This window comes from Camarhynchus parvulus, chromosome 1 (genome assembly GCF_901933205.1).
Source record: "Camarhynchus parvulus chromosome 1, STF_HiC, whole genome shotgun sequence".
NCBI lineage: Eukaryota > Metazoa > Chordata > Aves > Passeriformes > Thraupidae > Camarhynchus > Camarhynchus parvulus.
Window position 1 is genome coordinate 73,495,669 of NC_044571.1, and position 25,733 is coordinate 73,521,401.

The following is a 25,733-nucleotide window of genomic DNA, read 5'->3' on the forward strand; positions in this document are numbered from 1 at the left end:
AAGATTATTAAAGAAAGCAAAACCAAGTATCTTTTTTTTTTCCCCGTGCAGTTCTAAGTGATCTGGATGACCAACTGGCCCAGGAACAAACCCAAGACCCTTTGGACAGGATTGTTTCCACAAGCAGTACATCAAATGTCCAAAGTAGTAGCCCATTCCCTACTTCAAAGAGGCAGACTGTTAGCAGGGGGCAACAGAGGAATGACTGGAGTGACTTGCCTAGCGCATTTTTCCCAGATGGAATGAGAACACTAAGGGCCAAAGATGAACACAAGATTTTCATCAGACCAAGGAAGTTACAGAGTGCATATATAAACTGGCACCAAACAGCTTTTCAAGAGGATTGCAGCTGTGGTGATGCAGTGGAAGGGAATCCCCGTCTGCACCGCAGGAGGCTGTCTGCGGTGTCCTTCGGGCGGTCTTCCGAGGGGAGCTTATATCCCCCTTCCGTAACGCACAACAGTGGATTTAGGCACAAGGCTTGTATGAACAGGGATACAGCTGGCAGAAGTTACTCTGTGTGTTCCCTTCGGAGATGTCCATCATCAGTATCTTCTGATCAGCTCTCAGCATCCAGTTTACAGCATCCATTGGCAAGGGAGAGCAAGAATGGTTTTGTACCAAGGTTTGGTCGACAGAACCCAAAGAGAATTCCTCTGTCTTCCATTGTATGGAACAACACACCAGACTCTTCAGAACAAGCTCCAGAAACAATGTTCAGAACTCAATCACTTATGGAGTTTCATGCTACAGATCATGGTAGATATCCCAGCTCTTTACTAGAAACTAAGAAATACCCAAGTTACCACTCAAAACACCACTACAGAAGATCTATTTCAAGCAGTAATTGCTTTAGCAGAGTTAGTTGCCCTGACAAAGCTACTTCTCCATTGCCCTTTGATAACTGGGAAAATTATCCTATATACAAATCAGAAAATAATCTCTCTCGATCCTACTATAGAGACACCACTTCTCATGGGAAGCTGTATGCAAACCAAAAAAATTCTTATGGAAGAAAAGACAGCTATCCTTCCTGGGCTGATATTCCTCAGTGTTACAGCGATGATGTGTTTATTTCCCCTGATGCCAGCTTTGAAGCTTTTATGGCTAATTTAAATGACCAGCAGTGGGCACATGCAAAGAATGCCAAGTTTGGTTCACAGCGCCTGCAGAATGATTTTCACATGTACTCTCCAGAAAATACAAGTGTCAAAAGGATGACAAGAAGTGCAAACAGAAATTTTTCAGAATTCACTGAGGGCTGTCAGCCTTGGCTAAGTTGTACATCTTCTGTTTCTTCATCTGGTATCAGAACTGATGAGTCAGTCTTTCCCAATTCAAAGAACCAACCAGAACCTACAAGACTGAACAGGAATTCAGTTGTTGTTACCCAAAGGAGTACAAAGGCAGACTTTACACACCTGGAAAAGGCTGAAGGTGTGAAACAGCCAGATGAAGATATGCTGTTACCGTCAGTTCCTCAACAAGCAGATACAAGCTACATCAACGCACGGAGTTTTTCCCCTAACAGCCCAGCTTCTGCCATGTGGCAAAGAGATGTATCTCTCTTTAACACAATGACATCAAAGAGACAAGCCCAAGCCACTGCCAGAGGAGATACTGCAAAAATTTATACATCAAATGGTGAAAAAAGAAATGTAGAAATGAAGGAAAATGATTGCCCACCCAATAGTGCTTTCAGTCAGCCTCCTTGTATTTTGCCAGCTGATGGGAGCAGGAAGGAACCTTTTCTTCCAAATCAGAAAGAATGGGAACCTAATCTGCATTATGCAGCACAAAAAGAGAGCATCAAACAGGATGGATGGAGTGCAGAAGCCCTTAACAAAGCTACTCCAAAGAGACACTCCTCACTACTGAATGTTACTTCTGCTCTATCCACTGAAAAATTAGCAAACTGTCAAGGCATGTTGTCCTGTCCTCCTGAGCTCTCATCTTTCTCACAAAACTCCCCCCAAGCACTTTCTCATAAAGACAATGCTAAATGCTTAGGAACACTTGCTAGCTCTTCGGTAAATAGCACTGTTACTGAATCTCAAGCAGAAGGGGGGAAGACAGCTGAAGTGAGTAGGACAAGTGTTAGCAAAGAGATTTCACAGAAAACACTGCAAAAAGCAAGCACTTTAGTTACTAAGGACTGTAATGGACAATTCACTACTAGTTCTCCACGAAATGGAAATTCTGGAAATACTTATATGTGTGGCTTTGATGGAGAACCCAATACTTCTGAAAATAGTTTAAGTTACTTTTGCCTTGAAAAAGGAACTGAAAAAATGAAGAGTACTTCACCTTGTATTAGAAGAATTCACAAGCAAGACAGCTCACCAAGACATAGCAGTAGCTGTAGCATTACTGGCTCCCCTGGCAGAAACAGCTCCAAATCTTCTGACCCTCTTGTTATTTATTACACTTTGCCTAGAAAATCAGCTAGCATTGCTGGTAGTATTATGTCAGAGACGCCCATCTCTTTACCTAGAGAAAGCAGAGCAACATATGATTGTTTAAGGTCTGAAACTCTGCATAGAGCTGACACCTCTTATTCTAATCAAGGAGATGTGTCTTGTTTAGATCCAAAATGTTCCTTTCTAACATCAGCATCATTAAATGCTGCCACAAGTAACAAAGATTACCACAGTCCTTTAAGCAAAAATAGTAATGATTCAGTAAGTAGCAGTACATCAGTTGATCTGACAGACAGATGTAAATATCTAAGTAGAAGAGAATCCTCTGTGTTTTCAGATTATAAGGAAGGGGGAAATTTTTTGCAGAAATACAAAACCACAAGCACATTTACAGTTTGTGTTGATGAAGATCATGTCAAGTATCATGAACTAGTTTCAATTTATTACACACTACCACGGAGGCATTCAAAAACATTTTGTAGCCTCTTTAGAGGTAATTCAGAGGATGCAGATTTACCTTGTCCCAAAGAAACTGCTCAGTCACCAAGTATACAAAACAAGAAAAATGAAGGTCATGTGAGCTTAGCAAATGGTTTTTTTCCTGCTACTTCAGAAAAAGAGGTGCCTTCATATTCTTCTGACCAAGTATCTTCAGTTCTGGTCACACCTCAGAATTTAAGAACTGCTGTTGATAGTGAAGAAGAGAAATCTCATTTATCCCCTAGCTCTGAGAAACCAGTGAGTGTGGTACCTAACAAGAAAGATAATTCAGCATGTCTTCCATTAGCAGAAAACGTACTTTCTGATGTGGTGGCAAAAGAAATTTCTTTTGGTGGCCCACAATCCACTGCAATAGTGGCTAAGTCAGGTAAGGCCATTTCTGATGCTTCAAGGAGCCAAAAGGCAGAAATACATGTAAAAGAAAAGAAGGAAATTTTACAAAGAGCCACACCACTAATGTCCACTTTATCAACCCCTCCCAAGCCAGCCAGACATTTAGAGAAGCCTTTATATTCTGATTCAACAAATAAAAATATTTTGCAGAAGGGAAGCTCTGAAACTTGCTCTCAGCCCCCAAAAGTGAACAAGAAAAATCTGAACAGTTTATTCATGCGCTCCAAGGGGAAGAGTTCCCTTGGAAGGAGTGGTAACACAGAGCATGCTGATGTGCCACTTACTCCTGTGGAAGGTATGTACAGGGATAGTGCCCAAGTTAAACAGAGAGTAGATGTCCTACACCGAACCACCCCTCTGTGTAATAATAAATTTAGTGGACTGCAATTAAGGGCTGACAGCTCAAGAAAAAAAGAGAATGGTTCAAACTTTTGCAGCAAAGTGCTTCCAGAGTCTCCAAGCAAAGCATCTGAGGTAAGCACAGCTTCCAGTGCTGATCCATTTCTTCAGCTAGACAAAGTGGCTAGCACAGATGAAGTAAAGAATTCAAAAACTAAAAAAGAGCAAAACTCACAGAGTTCTCATATCAGTAAAGTTTACAGTGGTTTTCAGGAATCAGAGAGGCATATTGAGGGCAACCTGAACATAAAAGATAAAGTCCCCAGGGTTACACAAGATCAGAACATAACACAGAGTGCAGAAGAGGAGAACAAGCTTCTCTCTGACTGCACAAGAGACAAAGTCAAAGATATAGAGAAAAGGAAAAACAGACCTTCAATTAAAAATAAATTGGCAGCTGTTTACAAAACAAGTCGTAAATTTTCAAGTAAAAATCTACCCCCCAAACCACACATAAGTAACATTTTTTCACAGAATGATGAAAGTGCTACTTCTTTAGAGGTCAACATGTCCCTTGACTCATTGATTTCAATGGATTCCCACCAGCCATTCCTGGAGTTGGACAATGAAAATTGGAATCACAGTCTGAACTCTGACAAGAATACTCCAAGACCAAGAACAGCTGATAATAAGAAGACTGAAAATCAGAATGATCCTTCTTTGCTTGTTAACAGCAAAAGGAGGCCTTTTACAAGTTCATATACCCAGAAGGAAGCCATCAGTCCTCAAAAAACTGCAGTGAAAGTGGAAAATAGGCCAAGACTCACAACCCTATTTCCAGATAAATCAGTAACCACAAGAAATAAGAATTCCCAAACACTTGATCTCGGGTTAGAAAGCAAAAGCCAGCCCATCGCTCCCAGTGCTACTACCTCATACCCACTGGATGAAGAGAAAGGAAGAGCTAGCTGTCATACCTGTGCTCCTCCCTCACCACTTTTAACTGACAAAAACTCCAACACCTATGTAAATAGCTGCTTGCAGGCAGACACATGTCCAGAGCAAAACCTGACTTCCCAGACAGTGCTTGGTCAGCGACAAAATACCTCTCAGCCCACTGGCTTAGAAAACGCTAACCTCAATAGCTATCAGTTGTGCAAGAGCCGTGCAAAAAGTCAGCGTGAGCGTCACCTCTCCGAGGGCATTTGTTCTCGAGATTGCCTTGAGACCTCTGCCTCAGGAAGCAATATTCTACCCAAAGATGGCATACATGGGAAGAGATTTAAATCTTACTCAGAGCTGTTGTCTTGTGATGAGAATGAAAACTGGGCGTCAGACGATGAGAAATGTTACAGCACCAGAAATTTAATGTACCCGTCTGTGGAATTTGGTATATTTGGCAAAGAGCAACAACTGGCTTTCCTGGAAAACATCAAGAGGTCACTCACAGAAGGGCGATTATGGAGACCATGTCTTCTGAATAACCCTGGTGCTTTCAGAGATACAGAGAGCTCTTCTATAAACAGGGCTGAGCTTCTGAGCTCGAGTTCTGCTGGGAGCAAAATGTCATCAGCTGCCTCGTCCCCCCGAGAGCTGACTGATACCTATGGGGAAGACCCAGCCACTTACTCGGACTCAGACAGTGATACCACCACTGATGATGAATATTACCTAGATGAGATAGATAAAGAATCAGAGCTATGAAGGGACTGTGGTACTAAGAGGGCACAATAGTGTGGTTGTTTCTGGGCTGGCAAAAACATGTCAAATATGCTGGGCCCGTTCTTGTGCTGCTATAAACTGGTACAGCTTCCTTAGTTTCAAGGGAGTTAGTATGGTATATTAGCTGAGCATTTGACTTTTGTATTAAATGTGTGGCTTCACCTTTCCTGTTTCTCTTAGCAGGGAAAAAACAATGTTAAAAAATCCCTTCCCCAAATAATAGAAGGTAAACAGCTGTGGAGCTTTGGGTAGTGTAAGTCCAGGGATGGCTTTCCTCTGAGTCAGCAAGCAGTAGTTAGGTTCCTGCCAGCTACGCAGCGCTGGAATGGATAAATTCTAGTTTGAGCTGCTTTTTCCTACAGAACTTAACAGAAAACCAAGAAGTTACTTTGCTGATAATTTGTTGTTTCTCTGATCTTCCTCATTATCAAGCATGATAATGCTAATCCTTCCCACTGAACAGGATCCTCACAAAATGAAACCTCTTAAATCTTTACAGCGCATTCTGCATGAATGTTCTTTTTCTGCATTCCTGGGAAGCATAGCAACAATGTCCCTGGTGGCATTTGTTCTGCTGTGCTGTTGAGGCAGATTCCACACCAGGACTTTTCAGCATTGCAAGAGCAGTGAGCAATGTGAGTTGCAGAGCTTCTAGTGTAGGAGAAAAAGCTCAACACAGGGCACAGCACTGAGAAACTGACCAAAAGAAAGAAAGCTGAGCATGGAAATCTGCTTTCCAGACATGGAAGATTCATGACCAGCACAGCTTTGGTTACAGTTGACATGACTGGCCAGATTTCTGGTCTTAGAAATAGGTTAACTTGGATTAAAAGACATACACTTTTAACAATTCAAAATACAAAAAGATTTAGCTTGTTGGTTTCCTGTGTTAACCACATAGGCTGAATCTTTAGTTGTCCTAGCAGTGAGAAAATAACCAAAACAGTTTGTAAGGTCCTAGAGTTCTGTAGCTGCTTCTGCTTGGCTGGTCTCAGGATGAGGCATGTGCAGCCACTGGGCTCCTTCAGGGCAGCAGCACCTGGGGCAGCCTGAGAGGGCACTTGGCTGGGGCCCTGCTGCACTGTACAAACTGGTGGCTTTTTACATCCAAAGTAAATAAAACTAGTAAGAAAGGCTCTTTGCCCTTTGTCAAATTACCATCCCCTTTTGGTATTTTTCAACTGTTCCTGCTGTGACCACAGTGCTCTTTATCCTCTTAACTGAATGGGTGTAAACATGTTCCATTAGCTCTTCTTCAGCAACAACAATAATGCAGTATTATTACTCAGTAGCCAAAACTTGTCCCTGGCCATAAAATGTCTAACTAAGCTTTGTTCTCTTTTTATGAAAAATCAGAAGTGGCTCACTGAGCCAGAAAATATATTTTAAAATAATTATACATTTTCTTCTACTTTATTTCTAATTTCATATATGGTCTGAAATGATGGTCCATATTTTTATATGCTTTTTAATCTGATAAAATTTCTCTAGGACATAATTATATTTTTCTAACTTGAAGGACAGTATACTGGTATTTTAAAATAATATATTTTACACAAAACAAGCAATGCTTGTATCACTGACTACTCCACAAGAAACTAAAAGATGAAAATATTACAGTAGGTAAGAGATACCCTTACTTTTTCATACTGTAAGCTTCGTTAAAGAAGTGGGTCTGTAGATCAAATCTGTACTGATATATAAGTATCATTACTTTTTGCTGGGGTAATTTGTCTTTTGTTGTACATAGAAGGACTAACATAAATTGTATATAGACAGAACTGATCTCTACCACATGCCTGTTTCACAAGGATAAAAGAATATGCTGACATAGGCAATGCTGGAAGGAGATGACTACTGTATAATTGCAGTCTTGTAAAAAGTGGTATTCTAAGGAGAAATTATGTTTTTCTGTAAATGTCTCTATCCTCTATGTACAGGATTCTGTAGAGTAAGAAAATAAAACCAGCTGAGTATCTGTATGGAATTTCTGCTGTTGTACATTTTTGCAAAATAAATTAATCCAAAAATTTGAGATTCCAGTCTACATAAGGTAAAGAATGATAAAAGAAATGTGTACAAAGGAAGTAAATGGTCATACAGTTTTTCTTTACTAGATGTGGATGGTTTAGAACATTTTTATTTGTAAATATTTTCTAATTATTCAACAGTAGTTGGATTAAGCACTCACCTTGTAGACATAATTTTTTTTCATTTACTGTGCTGTTTATGACAGCAAATCAGGTGGCTTGATTTAATGTAAGCAAGTAAAAACGGCTTTTGATTGGAAATTAGTTGGGGAAGACTGCAGCCTGTTAAGGATCTGTAAACTAAAATTTACACTGAATAACAGTATTCTAACAGTCAACTGCATGAAAACATAGGGAGAAATACCTTTTGAATAGCAATCAGCTCCATTCAGTTTAGCAGAGCCAAATTTTAACACTTCCACTCTTCCAAGATTTTCTTTGGCAAAAATGTATTCTATAAATATTGATAATTTACAAGATTTTCACATTTAAAACAATTTGTTTGAAATAAATTCTGCATTTACATGAAAAAAAATGTTTTGGTACTGTATTTGTTTTTCACTTGCTGTGAATGCAGTAGACTATTAAAAGAAAATCCAGCATATTAATATGGTTGCCAACATCATCAGGGTGCTGATGGCCAACAAAGCCATGGATTGAGCAGGGCAGGCAGCCTTGGTCCATCTCGCAGCTGTAGCCAGCAGTCACGTCAGCTGCTGGGCTCAGGCAGGAGGTGCTGCCTTCTCTGGTCCTGCCAGCTGACGAGGCTCCAGCACACAAAATAGTTTTCCATCCGTGGTAGAACCTTTACAGTAGATATATTAAACCCTTAGAGAGCCATATGCCTGCAACTTGCCTTGAGGTGCCAATACTCCATGTAGGGGCCAAGGGTGGTGTTTGATGAGTGCTTTTACCAGATGATGAGCTCCACGTGAAGATCCCTTCAGCTGCAATTAGACCCGAGTGAAACCTGGCTGCCACGTGCCGTGTAAATGTGTGAGACTAATCACAGTGTTTCAGCCTTAATTACTACAGCCAGTAACTGTGGTACCTGGGCAGTCCTTCAGCCTGGCTTCAGAAGGAAACACAGTTTATGAACTAAGGTGGTTTTTCTGTCTAGATTTTTGTCCACCCAGTAAGTCATGCATGTACCCAGATGATCTTTGAGCATTCTACCATCTTGATGACATTTGAAAGAAGGGACAGAAATGTCATGGTTTCATCAAAGGATATGTCAGGGTGGGTGTCACCTCAGAAGGTCTACGGTCCAGCCTCCTGCTCACAGCAGATTGGCTTCAAGGTCAGGGCTGGCTTTTTAAGGCTTCATCCATTTGAGGCTTGAAAATCTCTGAAAATGGAGACTGGACAGTCTCTCTGGGCAACCTGTGCCTCAGCTTATAACATGGAGATGTTACAGGGTGACCATCACTTATTTCAACTCATGCTAGTTGTCTTTCATCCTTCTGCCCTGTGCCATATCATGATCTTCCTGGGGGCTCCTCTGAGGTCTACCCCCTCACTGATGGTATCTCTTAACAGGCTTAACAAGTCCAGCTGCCCCAGTTTCTCCTCACAGGGCCGGTGCTCCAGCTCTGCCATCTCAGTGGCTTCGCCTGGATTTGATCCAGTTTATTGATGTCTTGTACTGGGGAGCCCAAGGCTGGATGCAGGATCTAGATGAGGTCTAACAAGTACTGAGTGGAGGTGGATAATGACTCCCCTTGACCTCTGGCTCTGCCCTTGTTCCTTCAGCCCAGGCTGCTGTTGGCCACTGTTACTGCCATTGATGGCCCATGTCCCTCCATGCCCACTAGGATCCCCAGGGCCATTCCCTCAGAGCTGCTCCCAGCAGCTGGTCCCAGCCCATACAAGAACAGGGGGGGCTCCTTCCCAGGGACAGCGGCCCAAGAGCACCATCAGGCCCTGATCCCCCCACCTCCTCAGGGCTCTCCCTGCCCATGGACACCATTTCAGGCGAGCCTGGGGCCATCAGTCCCTGGCCCACTGATGGCATAGGTCATTGGTCTCCATCTCTCCTCTGCCCTCCCTGCTGAGCCTGGCCCTATCTGCAGGCTGACAACCCCAGGACAGGCAGCTATCCCAAAGCGGTGTCTGACCCCAATTCCCCTCACAGGGACTGATCCTGATCTGCAGATTGATATCCCCACCCGACCTCAGCCCTGCCCTGTACCCTGCAACACTACACAAGTTTCCTCTCACCTGTTGGGAGTATCAGACACGGTATGTCAGTGGAGATCTGTGGCTATCTGAAGTGAGGGAATTGAAGAGACTAAAGACAAAAGCAAGGAGGAAACCAGACTTGATAATTCCCCCTTCAAGGAACCTGTTTTTCATGGTCTGTATGCACAGAGACTTGAAGTTCATGTTATTCAAAACCAAGCAGAATTCATTTGTGCGCTCATTGCTTTGCATGTGAAAATCCAGGCTTGCCCAGAAGCTTGACTTAATTCTCCTACAGTCTTGTAAGCCCTCCCATCTACTCATACCTTGAAATACTTCCTAGTAGCAGCAAATGGTAAAAACGATAATCTTAGGAGACAAATCATTGGAGTTTTACCGTCTTTACTTGTAACCCAACATTTTAAATCCATTAAATTACTTTGTTGCCACATTTTCTAGAGGATAATACTGTGATACCTTCCCCCCTCACTGAGCATCACAGCACTGATGAGGGCCACCAGCAGCATTTCACCCACTCAGGAGCACCTGGGCATGGGTGGGTGTCTGAGCCTCCTCTCTGGGACAGGGAACCGTGTGTCAGTGCGTCCTAACAGGGTCCCTGCTCTGTTCTTTGCTTTAAATGCAATTGCTATGGGAAATCCTAAAAACAGTAAGGAATTTCAAATTATGTCAGGGGGCTTTTTTTTCTTTTTACAGCAATCCCTGTACATCAACTGACACAAGACAGTAACAATAAGCTATAAAGACGATTTTTTCCTTTCTAAATTCCAGCCCAGCTGCTCAGCTGCCGGCTGAGTTGTATCCTAAACCACAGGTAACGTGTTCTTTGAGGGGGCGACACAGCCCCCCATCACCTGCTCCTCAGCGCGGCCCGCAAAGCGCCCACAGGCAGGGAAGAAAAACCCCTCGGGAGAGGCAGCCGCAGACCAGCGGCTGCGAGCCCGCTCTCCGCTCTCACAGTGCTGTATTTCCCGCGGCTCCGGGGAAGTGCACGGCTCCAAGCCCGCTCCCCGCCCCCCTCCAGCACTCTCACAGCACTGTATTTCCCGTGGCTCCGAACCCCCTCCTGTGCCCGAGCCCCGCGGGCAGGGCTCGCTCCCGCTGCCGGCGCGGCCCGGCGCACACGGGCAGGGCCGGGCTGGGCTGGGCTGGGCTCTCACCCCGCGACCTCCCTGAGGACGTCGCGGGACAGCCCGGAGGAGAACCAGGAAAGGCGGATTCAGCCGCCCGGGAAAGCCCGGCCCTCTGCTCGCCTCACTCAGGCCCTGCCCGGCCCCGGCGCCGTCGGGCCGCCCCGCGGGGCGGGGAGCGGGCGGGGGCCGCGCAGGGCCCGAGGAGGCCCCGGACCCCTCCGAGCGAGCGCGGTGGGGGCCGCAGGGCGATGGGGGCCGGCGGGGCGATGGGGGCCGGCGGGCTGCTGCCGGTGCTGCTGCTGCTGCTGGGCGCCGCGGGGCCGCTGCTGCGGCCGGCGGAGTCGGCGGAGCCAGCGGACCCCGTCAGCGCCCAGCGGAGCCTGGCGTGGGGCCCCGGGCTGGAAGCGGGGCTCACCGTGCCCGTGCGGTACTTCTACATCCAGGCGGTCAGCGCCGCCGGACGCAACTTCTCCCGCTCCCCGCCAGGTACCGTTCGTGTGCTCCGGGGCGGGCAGGGGCAGGAATGTAGACGCTACCCCGGGTCGCGGTTTCGCCGCAGAACCTGGCTGGAGGTGCCCAGCCCTTCCCCTCTTCCCCTCCTCCTTGCTCCTTCCTTCCTCCCTCCTTTCCCCGTTCCGTGCGGTGGCTGTGCCATCGCTCCTCCCGCGCTGCCCCCCTCACCCGGTCCCGCAGCGCCCGGGACACGCAGGATGGCAAGAGAGGCACATGGTCCGAGCCTCCTTTCTTCTGGTGCTGCCCAGTGCCTCCTCTGCTCTCACCAGTAGTCTGCTCTAAATAGTTTGGAATTTACTGCAAAAAACCGTAAGCTCAGAAAGAACCAGTGTTCCTGGAGCTGGTGGAAGTAAAATCCCAGTGCACTGCTGGGAAGTGGTAATGTAATTACTTTTAATGCTGCACACACACCAGTTGCTTAAAATTTTTGTCTCAGTCAGCAGAGCCCTCTGGGCTCTGTTATCCTACTGCTGTTCCGTTAAGGAGTAATTTTCATTTTTGTTTACTCAGCACAAGCACAAACCATCCCACGACACTTCTCCTGAGGGTGGGAATTGGGCCTGTTCTTGCAGACCAGTGGTATGATGCCAGTCAGCTGTTTGCTGCTGCAAGTTAATTTCACACACTCTATATTAATAGTTTAAATTTGGAATAAAAACTACTTTGGTGTCACAGATTCCATAATGAAGATAACCCTGAGATAGCCCCAGAGGAAGTCCTGTGTTGCTAATTTACATAGGGTGGAAGCTACTTAATTTGCTGTGTATTATTTACTGTTCACAGAGATGGTACGGAGAGGGCAGCTACCAAGTATGCACGACCACTTCATGTCTTGTTAGAAAGCTGCTGCTTGCAGAGTTAAGGAGTAGCCATATATTATACAGGGTATGTCTTCACTCTGACAGGAGCATGGATGCTTCAGATATTTCAGGTCTGGGCTTTCTCCATCTGCTGTTGCAGCTTGGTGCTGGATGTCAGTGCAGGTTTGTAATTGCAGTCCAGAATGTGACTGCACGCTCACTGCCAGTGGGGTGGGGGCTGATGGCAGCTGCACAGGGAGAAGCCTGGGTTCAAGCAACAGGTTGGAAAAGGTGAAAAGGTGTGAAGTTCAGTTGGATTCTCAGTTAGTGTAGGTCCTCCAAGATAAACTGGGAGGACATGGGTGCTGAGAACCTAGTTTTGATCACAGCGTGTTCGTATTTATGTTAATAAATTCAGTGTCCCAGGAAAGTTTCCAAGTCCCAATGCCATCTGGCATGGAGTGATCTCCATTCATCCCGTGACCTTCTGTGCCCTCCAGTCAAAGACAGAGCATGAGTGCTGCCAGCAGGGAAGTGCTGCTGCCTCAGCCTGTGCTAGCTGCTGTCCCATGCCAAGAATTGTTTAGGTGCCAAGGATCCTTAAAAAATTAGTGGTAGAGTTGATCATATTCAGTGCATGAGCACTGCTTAAAGTATTTGTAGAGACCCTGGCTATAAACTTCTGTTCTCTAATGATTTAAAATGTTCAAATCTGTTAAATGTTATTAAGAATTAAATTAACAATATTCATTCAGGCACCACTCTTCAACATAAACTAAAAACATCTCAAAATATACCTGTTGACATAGCAAAAAATTGACATTATTACCCCCATTGCAAAACAGGAATACTGTGATCAGAGCAGCAGAGCTACAGTTAAGGCATCACTTTTGTGAAATGTGTCCAAATCTCTTAAATTGGTTTTTGTGTGCATTAGAATTTTGGTCAAGTGGATCAGGACTTACTGGAATTCATTATAAAACTTGTATAGCATAACAATTAGATTTTAAATCCAGAATTGTTTTCTGAGTATCTAGTCTGTTCACCAGAATTTATATGCACCCTTGCTCATTACCCTGAAATTTCAACTCAGAGGCTGTAACTGTTTGACCTGCCTTTGTAGGAGGATGTCAAATGATGTAGAATTCATTCTTTCCCTAGAAAAAATTATTTCAATGATTAAGAAAATCCCTGCTGAAAATACAGAACTTTCTTTTAGTGTAAACTGCATAGATTTTTTTCCTTTGGCTACTTGGATAAGCCTTATCCTGCTTTTCTCTTGGGTTTTATCCTAGGTTTAACAATTGCCAGCCATGTCTTTAATATACTACTGACCTTGTCAAAATCATCTGTTAACTGTTGTTCAGATGATCTTTGATCATCTTTTCAGATTATCTGTTGTTCAGATGATACTGTGCTAATAAATATTTTTCAAGGCCTCCCAGGTGTTCTTGCAGGTTTCACCAAATGCTTTCAAAGAGCAGAGCATGCTTCTTCCAGCTCTTGTTCCAGTGCTGCCAAACAGAGTTGTACATTTCAGTTCACTCACCTTCATGTCTGGGCATTTGGGTCTTTGATCCCTGGGCTTTTGTGATGGTCACACACAAGGCCTGTATTTGTTTGTTACTGGATATATGCTCTTGCATCCAGCTCTCTGAAAGTATTGGCTAATAATTTGTGTGTCCCTTTAGTGAGTCTGTAGATTTTGTAATTTCCATCTGTGAAAGTAACCAGCAACAATTCCAGTAAAACAGTTGAATCAAAAAAATCTTCAGATCTTTTAATTTCTCTTCAGCACACATGTCAGAAATAGGGTGACTAGGATTTTTTTGTTCTTCTCTAGCAATTTTGCTAAATTCAGTATCTTGTTACTTTTTCTCTCTTTCCCTGCATTTCATCACTTGTTCCTCCATGCGTGGCGTACCTCTTTTGCAAGCTGCACAGAAGAAAAAAAATGCATAAAGCAGGTGTCATTATCTGGATTACTTAAAGTATCCTATTTTGACTGTGTCTATATTTTAGTGTCTCTTTAGTGCTGGGAAATTATTTTGTACTTAAAATGCTCTCCCAGACATGTTTTCAGGGTAACAGAGAAGTAGTAGCACTGCTGATTCATCAAGAACACATTTTTCTTTTGTAATTCCTTTGGGTTGAGAGCAACCAGAAAACAGGAGTGAAAGTACCATGGTAACTTCATCCAAATAAAAAATAAAAATCAGCAAAAAGTTGTCATGATTAAGTATACCGTGGAGGCTTTGGCCCCATTACACAATCAGTGTTGTAAATTACAAAGAAGTCTGTTTCCTCCAATGAATTATTTGTACTTACGTGAGACATTCAGTCTCGTTTTTCTTCCCCTTCACTTTCAGTGGAGTTAGCTTTTTCCCTGAGAGCTTTGTTATCAGTCACTTCCCTTATCAAATGATGACTATGTCTAAGTGCCACCAACTAAACCTAACATATCCTTTGGGCAGATCAAGGGCTCCTCATGTCTAGAGCAGGACATACATAACCAGCAGGGGAAAAGACCCACTGAGTTACTTCCTGTAGGTCAGGACGAGGATATAAAATCCAGTAATATTTGACTTCTGATTTCACAATATTCACTCATTTTTATGACAGCTGAAAACGTAATTATCTTCAGTGGGAAATCACTATACCCAGTAAAAATGCTGTTTAATAAAATGGGTACAATGAGACAAAGATGTGATACCAATAGGAAACAGTTTTCTATGTGAACTTCATTACATACTCTGGATTTGAATGTTTCTTCATACAAATAATACTAGGTGATAGTCATAGAGAGAGGGTACTTGGTTGAAGTCAGCTACTTTGAAGCAAGTTTGTGACTTGCAGTGACCTTTAGAGGCAGAGATGTTCATTCCTTCGGGAGAGTCATTTAATCTGAATATTCTTGCACAGTATTTGGCTTGAATCCAATTTCAAGACCCTGTGATCTAAGGAAGACATGATTAATCATTAAAAGACTGGTACTTACCACATCAGTGTATTTATCTGTGGATGCAAAATATCTTTGACATCTCAACCATTTAGTGCTGTGGGGGCATATTCAGATTTTAGTAACATCTTGATTTTATCTGGATTTTTTCAGTTTCATTTATTTCTGTATATTACTTGGTGGTAGCATTCATTGTATTTGTTTAATTCACAGTGCTTAGACTGTCATACTTCATGAATAATTTATCCCCCTCCGTTTTTTTTATTAATAAAGTTGGCAATGACCACTTGTGATAGAACTAAAGACTATAACAGATGTATGTTTATGCATACTTATATTGTCCATAAATTATTCCATATCTTAGTGCATTAATGATGAAATGCTGGTGATCTTTAAGCACAGGTCAGACAGATGTCCAGGGAACATCTCTACTGTCTTTCTCTTATTGCTGCTTTTCAGCAGCTGGGACTTTAAATGTGCAAGACAGTCAGCAGCAGCCCAAAGCTGAACAATTTGTATGTGACTCCTGCATGCTGCAAGTGCCTTTCCACAAGCTGGCAAGTATTCTTTTCTCCTGTTACTTTAACTTTGTTTCCTGTCTTTCTTACTCTAGAGGAAATTGTTGTTCCTCAGAGCACTAACTTGAAAACTTAGAATAAAACCTAATCTTAGCTTCAAAATACTGTTAGCCTTTGCTTCTGTCTTATAATCAAATATTTAACTTTCTATCTACATCTGCAGGTTTTCCATTTAGAAGTATGCAATGACTAAGAATATTTGATAAGATGATATTTCATCACTGGAAACTAGTTTTACCAACTTGGTATAATTGAAAAATTGTAGTGAAAAATAAATTCCGTGATCTTAATTCAGTGGAGTTTGCTCCTTACCTTTATTTACTAGATGTAATTCTAATAGCTTAAAGTGATTTTGTCTGGTTTTATTTTCCTCTTGCCAGGAAGAACACAGTTTAAAGTGGTAATTAAAGCACTTTCTCCAGAAGAAATCACCAGAATTTACACGCCTCGGCCTTTGGATAGAAATGATGGTACATTCCTTATGCGGTATCGGATGTATGGAAGTGTCACAAAAGGCTTAAAAATTGAGATTCTTTATGGTGATCAGCATGTGGCTCAATCACCTTATATTTTGAAAGGTAAGGGTATTTTTTGTTATAATGTAATGTGTCAAAGTTCTGAATTAGGGTATATTTCAAACTGCAATACGTGGGCTGTGGTAGCTGTGGACAGCTCAAACAGTTCTGAATCCCCCGTGTGCTTGGCAGGTTCACAGAAATGGACCTTCATTTAGCAAAATAATTTCACCCTGATAACGCAAAGTCTTGAAAAGAGAAGAATGTTGCTGCTTTTTCAGTTACACTGCAAAATTCCAAAAACTATAGGAATGATGATTTCCTAGGAAAACTGTAGAAAGCATGGTATAAAAATGCCAAGCCACTGTAATGTATAAATTATGTGTGCTGTAGAATCACGAATACAGACTCTGGGTGCTTTGTTTTCCACAGAACCAGTTTATCATGAATACTGTGACTGTCCTGTAGAAGACCCTGAGGTCTGGCAGGACATGATGTCCTGTCCATCCCAAGAGCCTCAGATTACAAAAGACTTCATTTCATTTCCCACCATTGACCTGCAGCGAATGCTTAAGGAAATCCCAGCAAAGTTCAGCCAAACAGGAGGTGCTATTGTCCATTACACTATCCTGGATAACCACATCTACCGGCGCTCGCTAGGGAAGTACACAGACTTCAAGATGTTCTCCGATGAAATGTTCCTGTCACTGGCCAGGAAGGTATTGCTTTGGATCATGTCAGAGGGATCATGTCAGACTATTAAGGCAATATCACAGAACTACAGAGAGTGGTTGGGGTGGGAAGGGGCCTCTGGAGAACATCTAGTCCCACTCTCCTGCTGAAGCAGGTTCACCCAGAACTGGTTGCACAGGATCATCTCCAGGGTGGGTTTTGAATCTCCATGGCCTATCTGTTTCATGGCCCCATCATCCTCACAGAAAGGAAGTTTTCCTTCATATTCAGATGGCACTTCCTGTGTTTAAGTATATGCTTGTCTCCCCTTGTCCTGTTGCTGAGCACCATTGGAAAGAGTCTGGCCCCATCCTCTTGACAGCTGCCCTTAAGACATTTGTGAGCATTGACAAGATCCCATCTCAGTCATCTCTTGTCCAGGCTAAGCACATTTAAATATGGCAGTACTGCAATTGTTGTTGTATCTTCACACATATAATTCCTGAAGTGAGATTTGACATTCCATCAAGACAACTCTGGGTGTTAGGAGTAATGTGTGGGGGCTGCTATTGGCAGTAATGAAAATGCTTGGAAAGCTTCAAGGGCTAAGGCCCAGCTGGGAGCTGTTTCCTGGCCTCTGGGTGTTCCTTTCAAACTTTTTTGCAGGGAAAAACTTGGAATTCATGCACTAAGCACAGCTAAATCTATGAACTATCCAGTAGGTGCACCAAGTGCGTGACATGAGAGAACTGAGGCATGGATGTAAGACTGACAGACAGCTTCTCTGTGTTATTATCCTTTCTTGGGTACACATCTAGGTTCGTCTTCCTGATGTGGAGTTTTATCTCAATGTTGGAGACTGGCCAGTTGAGCGCAGGAAGGTTAATGATACACCTGGGCCTGTCCCTGTCATCTCCTGGTGTGGCTCTGTGGATTCCAGAGATATCATCCTGCCAACGTATGATGTAACCCACTCGACTCTGGAAACCCTGCGTGGAGTCACCAATGATCTCCTTTCCATTCAAGGAAATACAGGTGAGTTAGAGACTGGGGGTTTAAAAGGAGTTTGTGATTTCCGTCAAAGAAGCAATTGCATTCAAATGTGTTGAAGTCTTCAGTTAAAAGTGCCCTGGGACATCTCTGAATACAAGCAGCTTAGTCTTTACAGATTGCAAACACTTCTCAACACTGCCACTAAGCAGGTGTATCATTTAGAACCAAAATTTAAGAAGTCCAGTTTGCAATAAACGTGAATTTGACATTAAAGGTATCCAGAAGATGCCTACTGTGACCTGGCAAAGGAAAACTAAATGTATTTAAAAGGTCTTTCTCCTCAGTAAAAGGCTCAAATATGTTTCTTCTAATCAAATAGTAACCCTTTTCCTGACTGTGTTGTGGCCCAATGTTCTGTTTACAAAAACTTAATTTGAATCCTGAAAGAAATAAGCTGATACGATGCTGCAGCCTCTTTCAAATTAGAAAACGTTGTCTATATGAAGAAATATCACTGAGTGAGATCTCTTGAATTGCTTTTCTGGCTTTGAAGGAGGAGTCAGCTTCAGTGACAAGTGTCTTCCTCCCCCTCAGGGAATTAAAGAATTCTTAGGGATCAAACAAATGGCGTAAGCAATACCTAAGGAGTAAAACTGGAGTAGAAAGTTACTTCTTTTTAATTAGTTCTCAGTTCCTCTTTTCTTTATTAGTTTTTAAATTAAATATTTCAACTAAATGATCAGTTAGAGGCATTGTGTGCTTACTGATTTAGTACAGCTGCTTTTCCAAATAGGAGACAGTAAGAGACTACTCCATTTAGTAGGTCCTTTAAGGGAATTTTCAGCTGAAAGGTGAGGAAGGGCATAGTTAATGCAGTAAGCAGAGATTAAGTGTTTCAGAGTCTTGCTAAGTGTTTAGAAGACACAACATAGCCATTTATTTTCTTTTTTAAGGCATCATTAAGTGGTTCTTCAAGGACCTCCTAAATTGCTGGGTAACAGAGGTGGATTTTGCTAAAGAAATTAGGTTTTTGTGGCAGGCTTTATGGATAGAGAATTGCTTTAATTATTAGCATTTTCCTTATGTATTTTATTATAATCCCTTAGGTAGCTTTCAAGATAGTTGAAGTTATTGAAATACAAAATTGTTGAGTGGAAAAGCAATTCTCTGATTTTCCTTGTATGAGTTTCTCATCCCAAAATTCAAACCAGAATTGGGATTTTAACCCTGTGATTAATAAGTGGTTGTGGGGAACCATGCCTATCCTACCATGTCTCCAAGAGTAATACCAAGTTCAAACCAAGTTCCTTATTTGCCTTGAACAGATCCTGAACATTTAACTGCTGTTTGCTTTTGCCTAATCACTCACTGCTCATAGGCCCCTTCTGGGAAAACAAAACTGAGAGGGCTTTATTCAGAGGTCGAGACAGCCGAGAAGAACGTCTCCATCTTGTCAAATTATCCAAGGAAAATCCAGAACTACTAGATGCTGGAATAACTGGATATTTCTTCTTCAGAGAAAAAGAAAAAGAGCTGGGGAAGGCTCAGCTGATGGGCTTCTTTGACTTCTTTAAGGTAGTAATAAAATTATAGTTTCAGATTAATTTTGAAATTAATTATTTCAAATAATTAATTTCAGCTGAAAAGACAAAGCCTTCTTTTGTTAATTTTTTTCAGTAAACAAACCAGTTATGCTGCTATAGGAGCACAGGTCCATGCAGAGTAGATAAACCACCTGTAATCAATGTCCTAGTGTGACACACTTGTAATGAAAGCCAAGAAAGACCTTTAGAGAGACATCTTGGTTTATTTTTATGTTTTAACAGACCGAGAAATTGGATTTCTCACCATCAGGGTTTCTTTGATTTGGGGTAAATATGAAAACGATGGACACAACTTACAGCTGTTTCAAGTACACTATGGATGTCTGAAAGAGTCTTTATAGTAACAAATTAGAAAAAGAGATGAGTGTTTTTGTTGTACTTTAACATACAAATTCTACTGCAAGAGAGATATAAAAAATAAAGGGGACAGAATCCTATATAAAGCCATTAAAATATATAGCAATTGAAATTCTGTTCTGAAGTTCAGTATTTCAGAAATGCTGTAACAGCCAAGAACATCTTCCAAGGCATTACATTCATGGTTCTTTCTAGTATTATGTTTCAGCTTATTTTATATAATAATATGTTTCAGGTTATTCTATATAATAATATTAAGTCAGAATAAATTTACTCTGTTTGAATTGAAGTATAGATTAGTTTTATTTCCTTCCCTGCTGTAGCCCTTGCTCTATCCCAGGACATTTCAATAGGATACCCATCAGGCTGCTCATGTGACACAAAGGTTCTTGACTGTCAACCTCGTGTTGAAAACAAATTGTTTTCCATTATATTATCCAGAAGACCATGAAACTACACATGCTTAACACTGAAACGAGTTTGAAGATGAAAATGAATAAACATGATTACTTCTTGCCTGTTAAAGTAATAATTTAGGCAGTCATTGTTCCCATTCTGATACAAACATTTCACATTTTTTCCTCTCTCTTCATGTTGTAGTACAAATACCAAGTGAATGTAGATGGCACCGTAGCAGCTTACAGGTTTCCATACCTCTTGCTGGGTGACAGCCTGGTATTGAAGCAAGATTCCCAGTACTATGAACACTTTTATATTGGATTAAAACCTTGGAAACATTATGTTCCAGTTAAGAGAAACTTAGAGGACTTGCTAGAGAAAATAAAATGGGCTAAGGTAAGTTCCGTTATTGATTCAAGTTCAAAGTGATGAACAAATTTATCTTAATAGTCTCTTCTTTTCTATTTACACATATATCTATTGAGATCCTGGAATAAAGGAAGTACATTTTGTTGTTAGTATAAAATGGGAAGGCCTTATTTGAAATAACCATCTCTATTTAGAGCAGTACTTCAGTGTTCATTTTAAGTATGGGCAGAAGAGTTCATGAGTCAGAGCCTTAGCATACTGATTAAGGTAATTGTGAAAGAAACAACCAGATTCCTAGATACTACTTAATTAATGCTATAGCTTTTTTAGGCCCTGACTAGAGCAGAAGTTACTGCATGTTCTGTTTGAATGTACAAAAAATTGCTGCTCTCTGTAACATGCTCAGAGTGCGAGGCTGGGATCCTGTAAGCAAACAGATACAATTCTGTGATAGAAAACACCATTTGTGCTTTAAGTCAAAGTGCTGTTAAGGTTAAAAAAACACAGGAAGAGTTTATTTTCTGAGTGTACTGCAATTCTACCTAAGGAATCAGAGGAGAGTACTAAAAGCTTTGCAACATAGACCTAAAAAGCTTGAGAATAGGTACATGAATTCATGCACTTATTTTTAAAAAGAAGACATTGTATTCCATTGCATTGGAGAGGACAAGACGTGGTTTTGTCCTCTGTAAAACTAAGTAGGTCTGGGAGATATCAGAACTGATTTTGAAGAGGCTTGAGACTTGGACAAAATGGTAGAGCAGTAATCAATTGAGTTTTCAAAATTGTACAGTTAGTCATGAAAGTTGTTATTGATAGCCCTAAGGTAGCAGTAGTGACAATAAAAGCAATCCAGTATTTTTAAACAAATCTGCAATTTTAATAATGCCTTTGCAATCTACCAGTAATTGTAGTTAATTTTGCAGATTTTAATAGCCCATTTAATAAAACTTCTAATGCTTGTCAGGCTTCGAGTTGCTCTGTTATTCATTTGTTTTATCTGAATTTTCAAGGAAAATGATGAGGAAGCAAGAAAAATTGCTAAACAAGGACAACTAATGGCAAGAGAATTACTTCAGCCTCACAGGTTTTACTGCTACTATTATAAAGTGCTCCAGGTGAGTACAATAGATCACTTTATTACTGTCCCCCCAGCTGCTACTGATGCTACAAACTTCATATTCAGTCCTTACTTAAATCAATAGCAGACATTTTATTCATAGGAGATCAGTGTGAAGAACTTTGCTAAACCCTGCTTTTTAATTAAAGAAGCTACCTGGCATAATGGTTATTTTACAGAATCAGGAAATTTTTTTTGCCCCCTTCCCCAATCAGCCCTGTTATCATTGTCACTTGGTATTTGGTTTCCAGTAGATCTCCATAGGAGATAATCTGTATATCCAGTTTTCTTTTTCCCCTCATGCTTCTCACACTTACATCATGAGCTACTCTACTACAAAACAATGAATATTTGGAAAGGAAGTTCCAGAAGTGTGACTAGTAGAGTGTAGGGGATGAAGCAGGCCCAGTAGTCATTTCTTCCTTAGAAAATGCAAATCTCTAGTGAACAAAGCTTCTCCTCTCTGAAAGTATCTTTTGCCTGGACTGCTGTGCAGTTAGATGTCAGCTTCACCAGCCACAGGTTAACACAAAGGATGGAACTGTTCAGTGTACAAAAATGACATTTTTATGCTTTATCTGCATAAAGTGGTTAGGCACAGATGATGAAAATATTCAAGTTACCATAATAATAGGCAGAAACATGACAGGAGGTTTTCAGAGGCAATGTAGCCCATTAGTAGGTGTGTTACAAAGACACCTTGTGCAGAGGCTGTGAACAATGGAATAAGGAGCCTGGATAAAGGTAGGCTTCTAGTGGAAGGGAGGAGGAGAATTCTACTTCATGAATTATATGTTGGTGCTTATAGTATTCTTAAATGTTGTTTACATATTTCAGAAATATGCCGAACGCCAAGCCAGCAAACCTGAAATACGGGATGGAATGGAACTTGTACCTCAGCCTGATGACAGGGACTCAGTGTGCACTTGCCATAGGAAAAAGCCTTTAAGGGAAGATCTGTAACTGTACTGGATGGAGAAAATTACCCACTTAAAATGCAGGAATAGAAATTAAGCGGTGAAATCTAAGACTCTTATGCAGTAGCCGGCATTGCTAGTTATGTATTCTTCTTGTATTTTCATACCATTTTTCCTGCTCATTCTGATCTACAATGTTGGTTCTCACAGTTTTGGCTCCGTGACCACCACCAGACAGACAGTGAGCCTGCAGTGGGGAGTGTCTGGGGGATTTGTTTAATGTACTGCATCATCAGGAAGCAGAGCACAGAGCTGCTGCAGATGGGACCTATTTACCGAAGTTTTGTGAGGAACTAGTCACTGCAAAAGATCTTGCCATGAGTCAGTGCAAGTTATTCTAAAGGAGCATTTATGATACATTGAAACAGTGTTATGATTTCTTCAAAAAGTTTACCTCAGTATTAGATTGTTTCTTGTATGCAAAACAATTTTCGAACTAGACAAAGAAAATGAATATTTGAGATTTACAGATATCAGATCTGGTCATGCTTTCAGATTATTTTGTGGTTTATGACAGGTAAGAGACAACATGATATAACACTCATCAATTTTAGAGGAAAATGGAGAGCAGGGGGAGAGATTAGAAAAATATGTTTATAAGCATCATGGCTGTGAATCACCAGAGTTAAATATTGCTTTAAAACAGACTCTCTAGCTGTCACAGTGCCTTAGGTGCCAAGTCACCACTCTGAAAACATGTTCCCTTCCTGTGACTGTCTGTAAATGTGGTCACAGTTCTACAAAAGGACTTGGGAATTTCGTGCCATGGGAAACACTGATATCTTCAGTTCAGCAATACCATCCACAGTATTCTGGACTACATGAAATCTGAAATTTGTTTTAGATTTAGCAGAGTTTTAGACCAGCTCGGTTTAATTCTCTTGTAACAGTCTAGGGTTAGAGTCCATGTAAAGCAATTGGGAAGCTGGTTGTCCTCCTTGGTTTAATTCAAGGCCATTTTTTCCAGAGGGTGCCTTAGCTCCAGACTGGGCAAGAGGTTTTCAGGTCTTCTGCCGAAGTTCATGCGCAGCCATGAAGCTAGCAATGCAAAATTCACAAGGGCAGAAGGATCTGTCGTACCTTTGTGATAAAGTCTGCCTTTGGATGAGGGAGAAGAGGAATCCTAGTCCTGGATGCAACTCCAAATACCTCTGTTGATTTTTGTCCAAGTTTGTCTACTTCAAAATGCATAAATAGTCCTGGAAGGAGACACCAATACCAAGACCAGTGCCCACAAGCACCCATTTCTGTGTTTCCATCTTGGCTAATGCAGCCTGCCTGAGCAGCTCCTGACTCACTACAGTCAAATAAAAGCTTCCATGGATACTGAATTCTCCCTACACTAAAAAGAATGGAGATGTCTTCAAGACAGTAGACTTGTCTGATTTATTTGGTGCACTACACATCATGCAGACTTCATTCTTGGTTCTACACTGCAAATTGCATAAAATTTCTGCATTAGAACAGGAAGAAATGCAGTATGCTAAATATGGAAAGAACTTTGTCTTTCTAAAGAGATCAGTGCAACTGTCCATCAGTCATTTATTACGTTATGCCAGTTAAGAAAAAAACCTGTATCATGTTGCTCTACCCATTATCCTCTTTGTTCTGGTTCTAACACTCATATTTATAGTGGTTATGTTTTTATTTGGCATGAAAACCAGTCCTAGAACTTCAGGCTATAAATATCTGTTCAACTCATCTGACATAAAATTTTCTACATCGAAGCTCAGGAACAGGGTTCCATTGCTGAAGCTGACACTCAGGACTGAGTATGTGCTCTCTTTTTGTTCCATGTGTACAGTCATTTTTACTGTATTACGTGATCTTATTTTGGGAAATTTGCCATTATGCCATGTGCTTTTTATATTCACCAGTGTTTATGGAGGTGGTACGCTGAGCAAAGTTAAGTAAGAATAAGAGATGGTTAAACAACAAAGTGTTCCACATATTTCAAATCAAGAGTCCAAAAGTGATTCATTTGTAATTTTTAAAATGGGAGAGAATAGTGGAAGTCATGACACATACTTCATGGTTCTTTGGAAATACCTATGCAGGAAAACTTGCCTGGCATGAAACAGAAGTCTTTCAAACTAAAAGAAGAATCAGATAAAATTTTAATTATTAATATAAATAAATGTGAATATTTTATCCCTCCTTTCTTCCCTCATAGAAAGGGAAAGAAACTGTTCTTAATTCTTCTCTGCCAAAAATGTCCTTTTGTAACAAGTGTTTTTGTAACAAGTGTCACTTCAAAAGCAAAGACTAGTTTGTCAACAGAGTGCCTTACAGATGCTTTTATGGCTCACAGGCAAGAAATATCCTGAAAAATATGACTGTACTAATCTTCTTGCTGTAATTAAAAAATAGAGAGAGATGGTGGAACTTCTGCTACAAGTCCATAGTAATTTGAGAGACTCTGATTCAGTTTATAGCTATAGCTCTTCCAAAGGTAAAAGAAGGTAAGGCAAAGTCTCTCTTCTTTCCATTGGTGCTACTATATGCAATTTAAATTGTAATGAAGAACAATCGTAACAAGTGCCCCACCAGGCCAGAAAAGATGTCAGATCTATGTGACTTTGCTGAGAGGATGATACCCATCAGCCTGATGTGTTACAGGAAATGCTAAATATTGAGTGAAGCCTGGTTTTGCATGTAAAGTGTAATACATACATTAAATAGAAATTTTAAGTTGCATACATAGACTGGACTTTGTATTATTCTGTGGTAGTTATTGAACAGTGACTGTTCAAAGGTGTAGAAATCTCTTGTTGGTGTTAATTTTGAAAAACTGCTACCATACCACAGTACTAAATTTTGCTATAGTAATTTCAGTTTTTAAATAGAGAGTAAAACCTGTCCTGTTTTTGTCAGGGATTTACCAGTGATGACAGAGGCAGGTTTGTTTGTTTGAAATAGTATATAGTATATAATAATATATAGTCCCTGGGCCAATGTTTTCAAAAATAGGAATCTGCAGAGAAGGGGTTTGACTTGCAGAAATGTTGGGAAGGCAGAGTCCTTACCTAAGATTCTTTATTTTCAGATTTCTTCAACCTTAACAGTGGACCTTCATATAATGAACACTGCTTTTATGTTGTATGTATGTCCTAATATATTTAGGCACCCACATTTGG

At 41.3% G+C, this 25,733-nt stretch overlaps 2 protein-coding genes across 2 annotated transcripts in view; both read left to right on the forward strand.

Moving 5' to 3' along the window:
* EXPH5 (exophilin 5) overlaps window positions 1-5,357 on the forward strand; it is a 35,032-nt gene extending 29,675 nt beyond the window's left edge. The window contains exon 7 of the mRNA XM_030954579.1: window positions 52-5,357. Coding sequence (XP_030810439.1) covers window positions 52-5,357 — 5,306 coding nt within the window. The remainder of the gene's footprint in view (window positions 1-51) is intronic.
* Window positions 5,358-10,622: 5,265 nt separating this feature from the next.
* POGLUT3 (protein O-glucosyltransferase 3) lies at window positions 10,623-25,292 on the forward strand. Its single transcript, XM_030955182.1, has 8 exons — window positions 10,623-11,226; window positions 15,971-16,168; window positions 16,538-16,824; window positions 17,596-17,812; window positions 19,149-19,345; window positions 20,332-20,526; window positions 21,513-21,617; window positions 22,457-25,292. Exons 1-8 carry the CDS (start codon window positions 10,989-10,991, stop codon window positions 22,580-22,582), a joined length of 1,563 nt encoding a protein of 520 aa, XP_030811042.1. The 5' UTR covers window positions 10,623-10,988; the 3' UTR covers window positions 22,583-25,292.
* The last annotated feature ends 441 nt before the right edge of the window (window positions 25,293-25,733 follow it).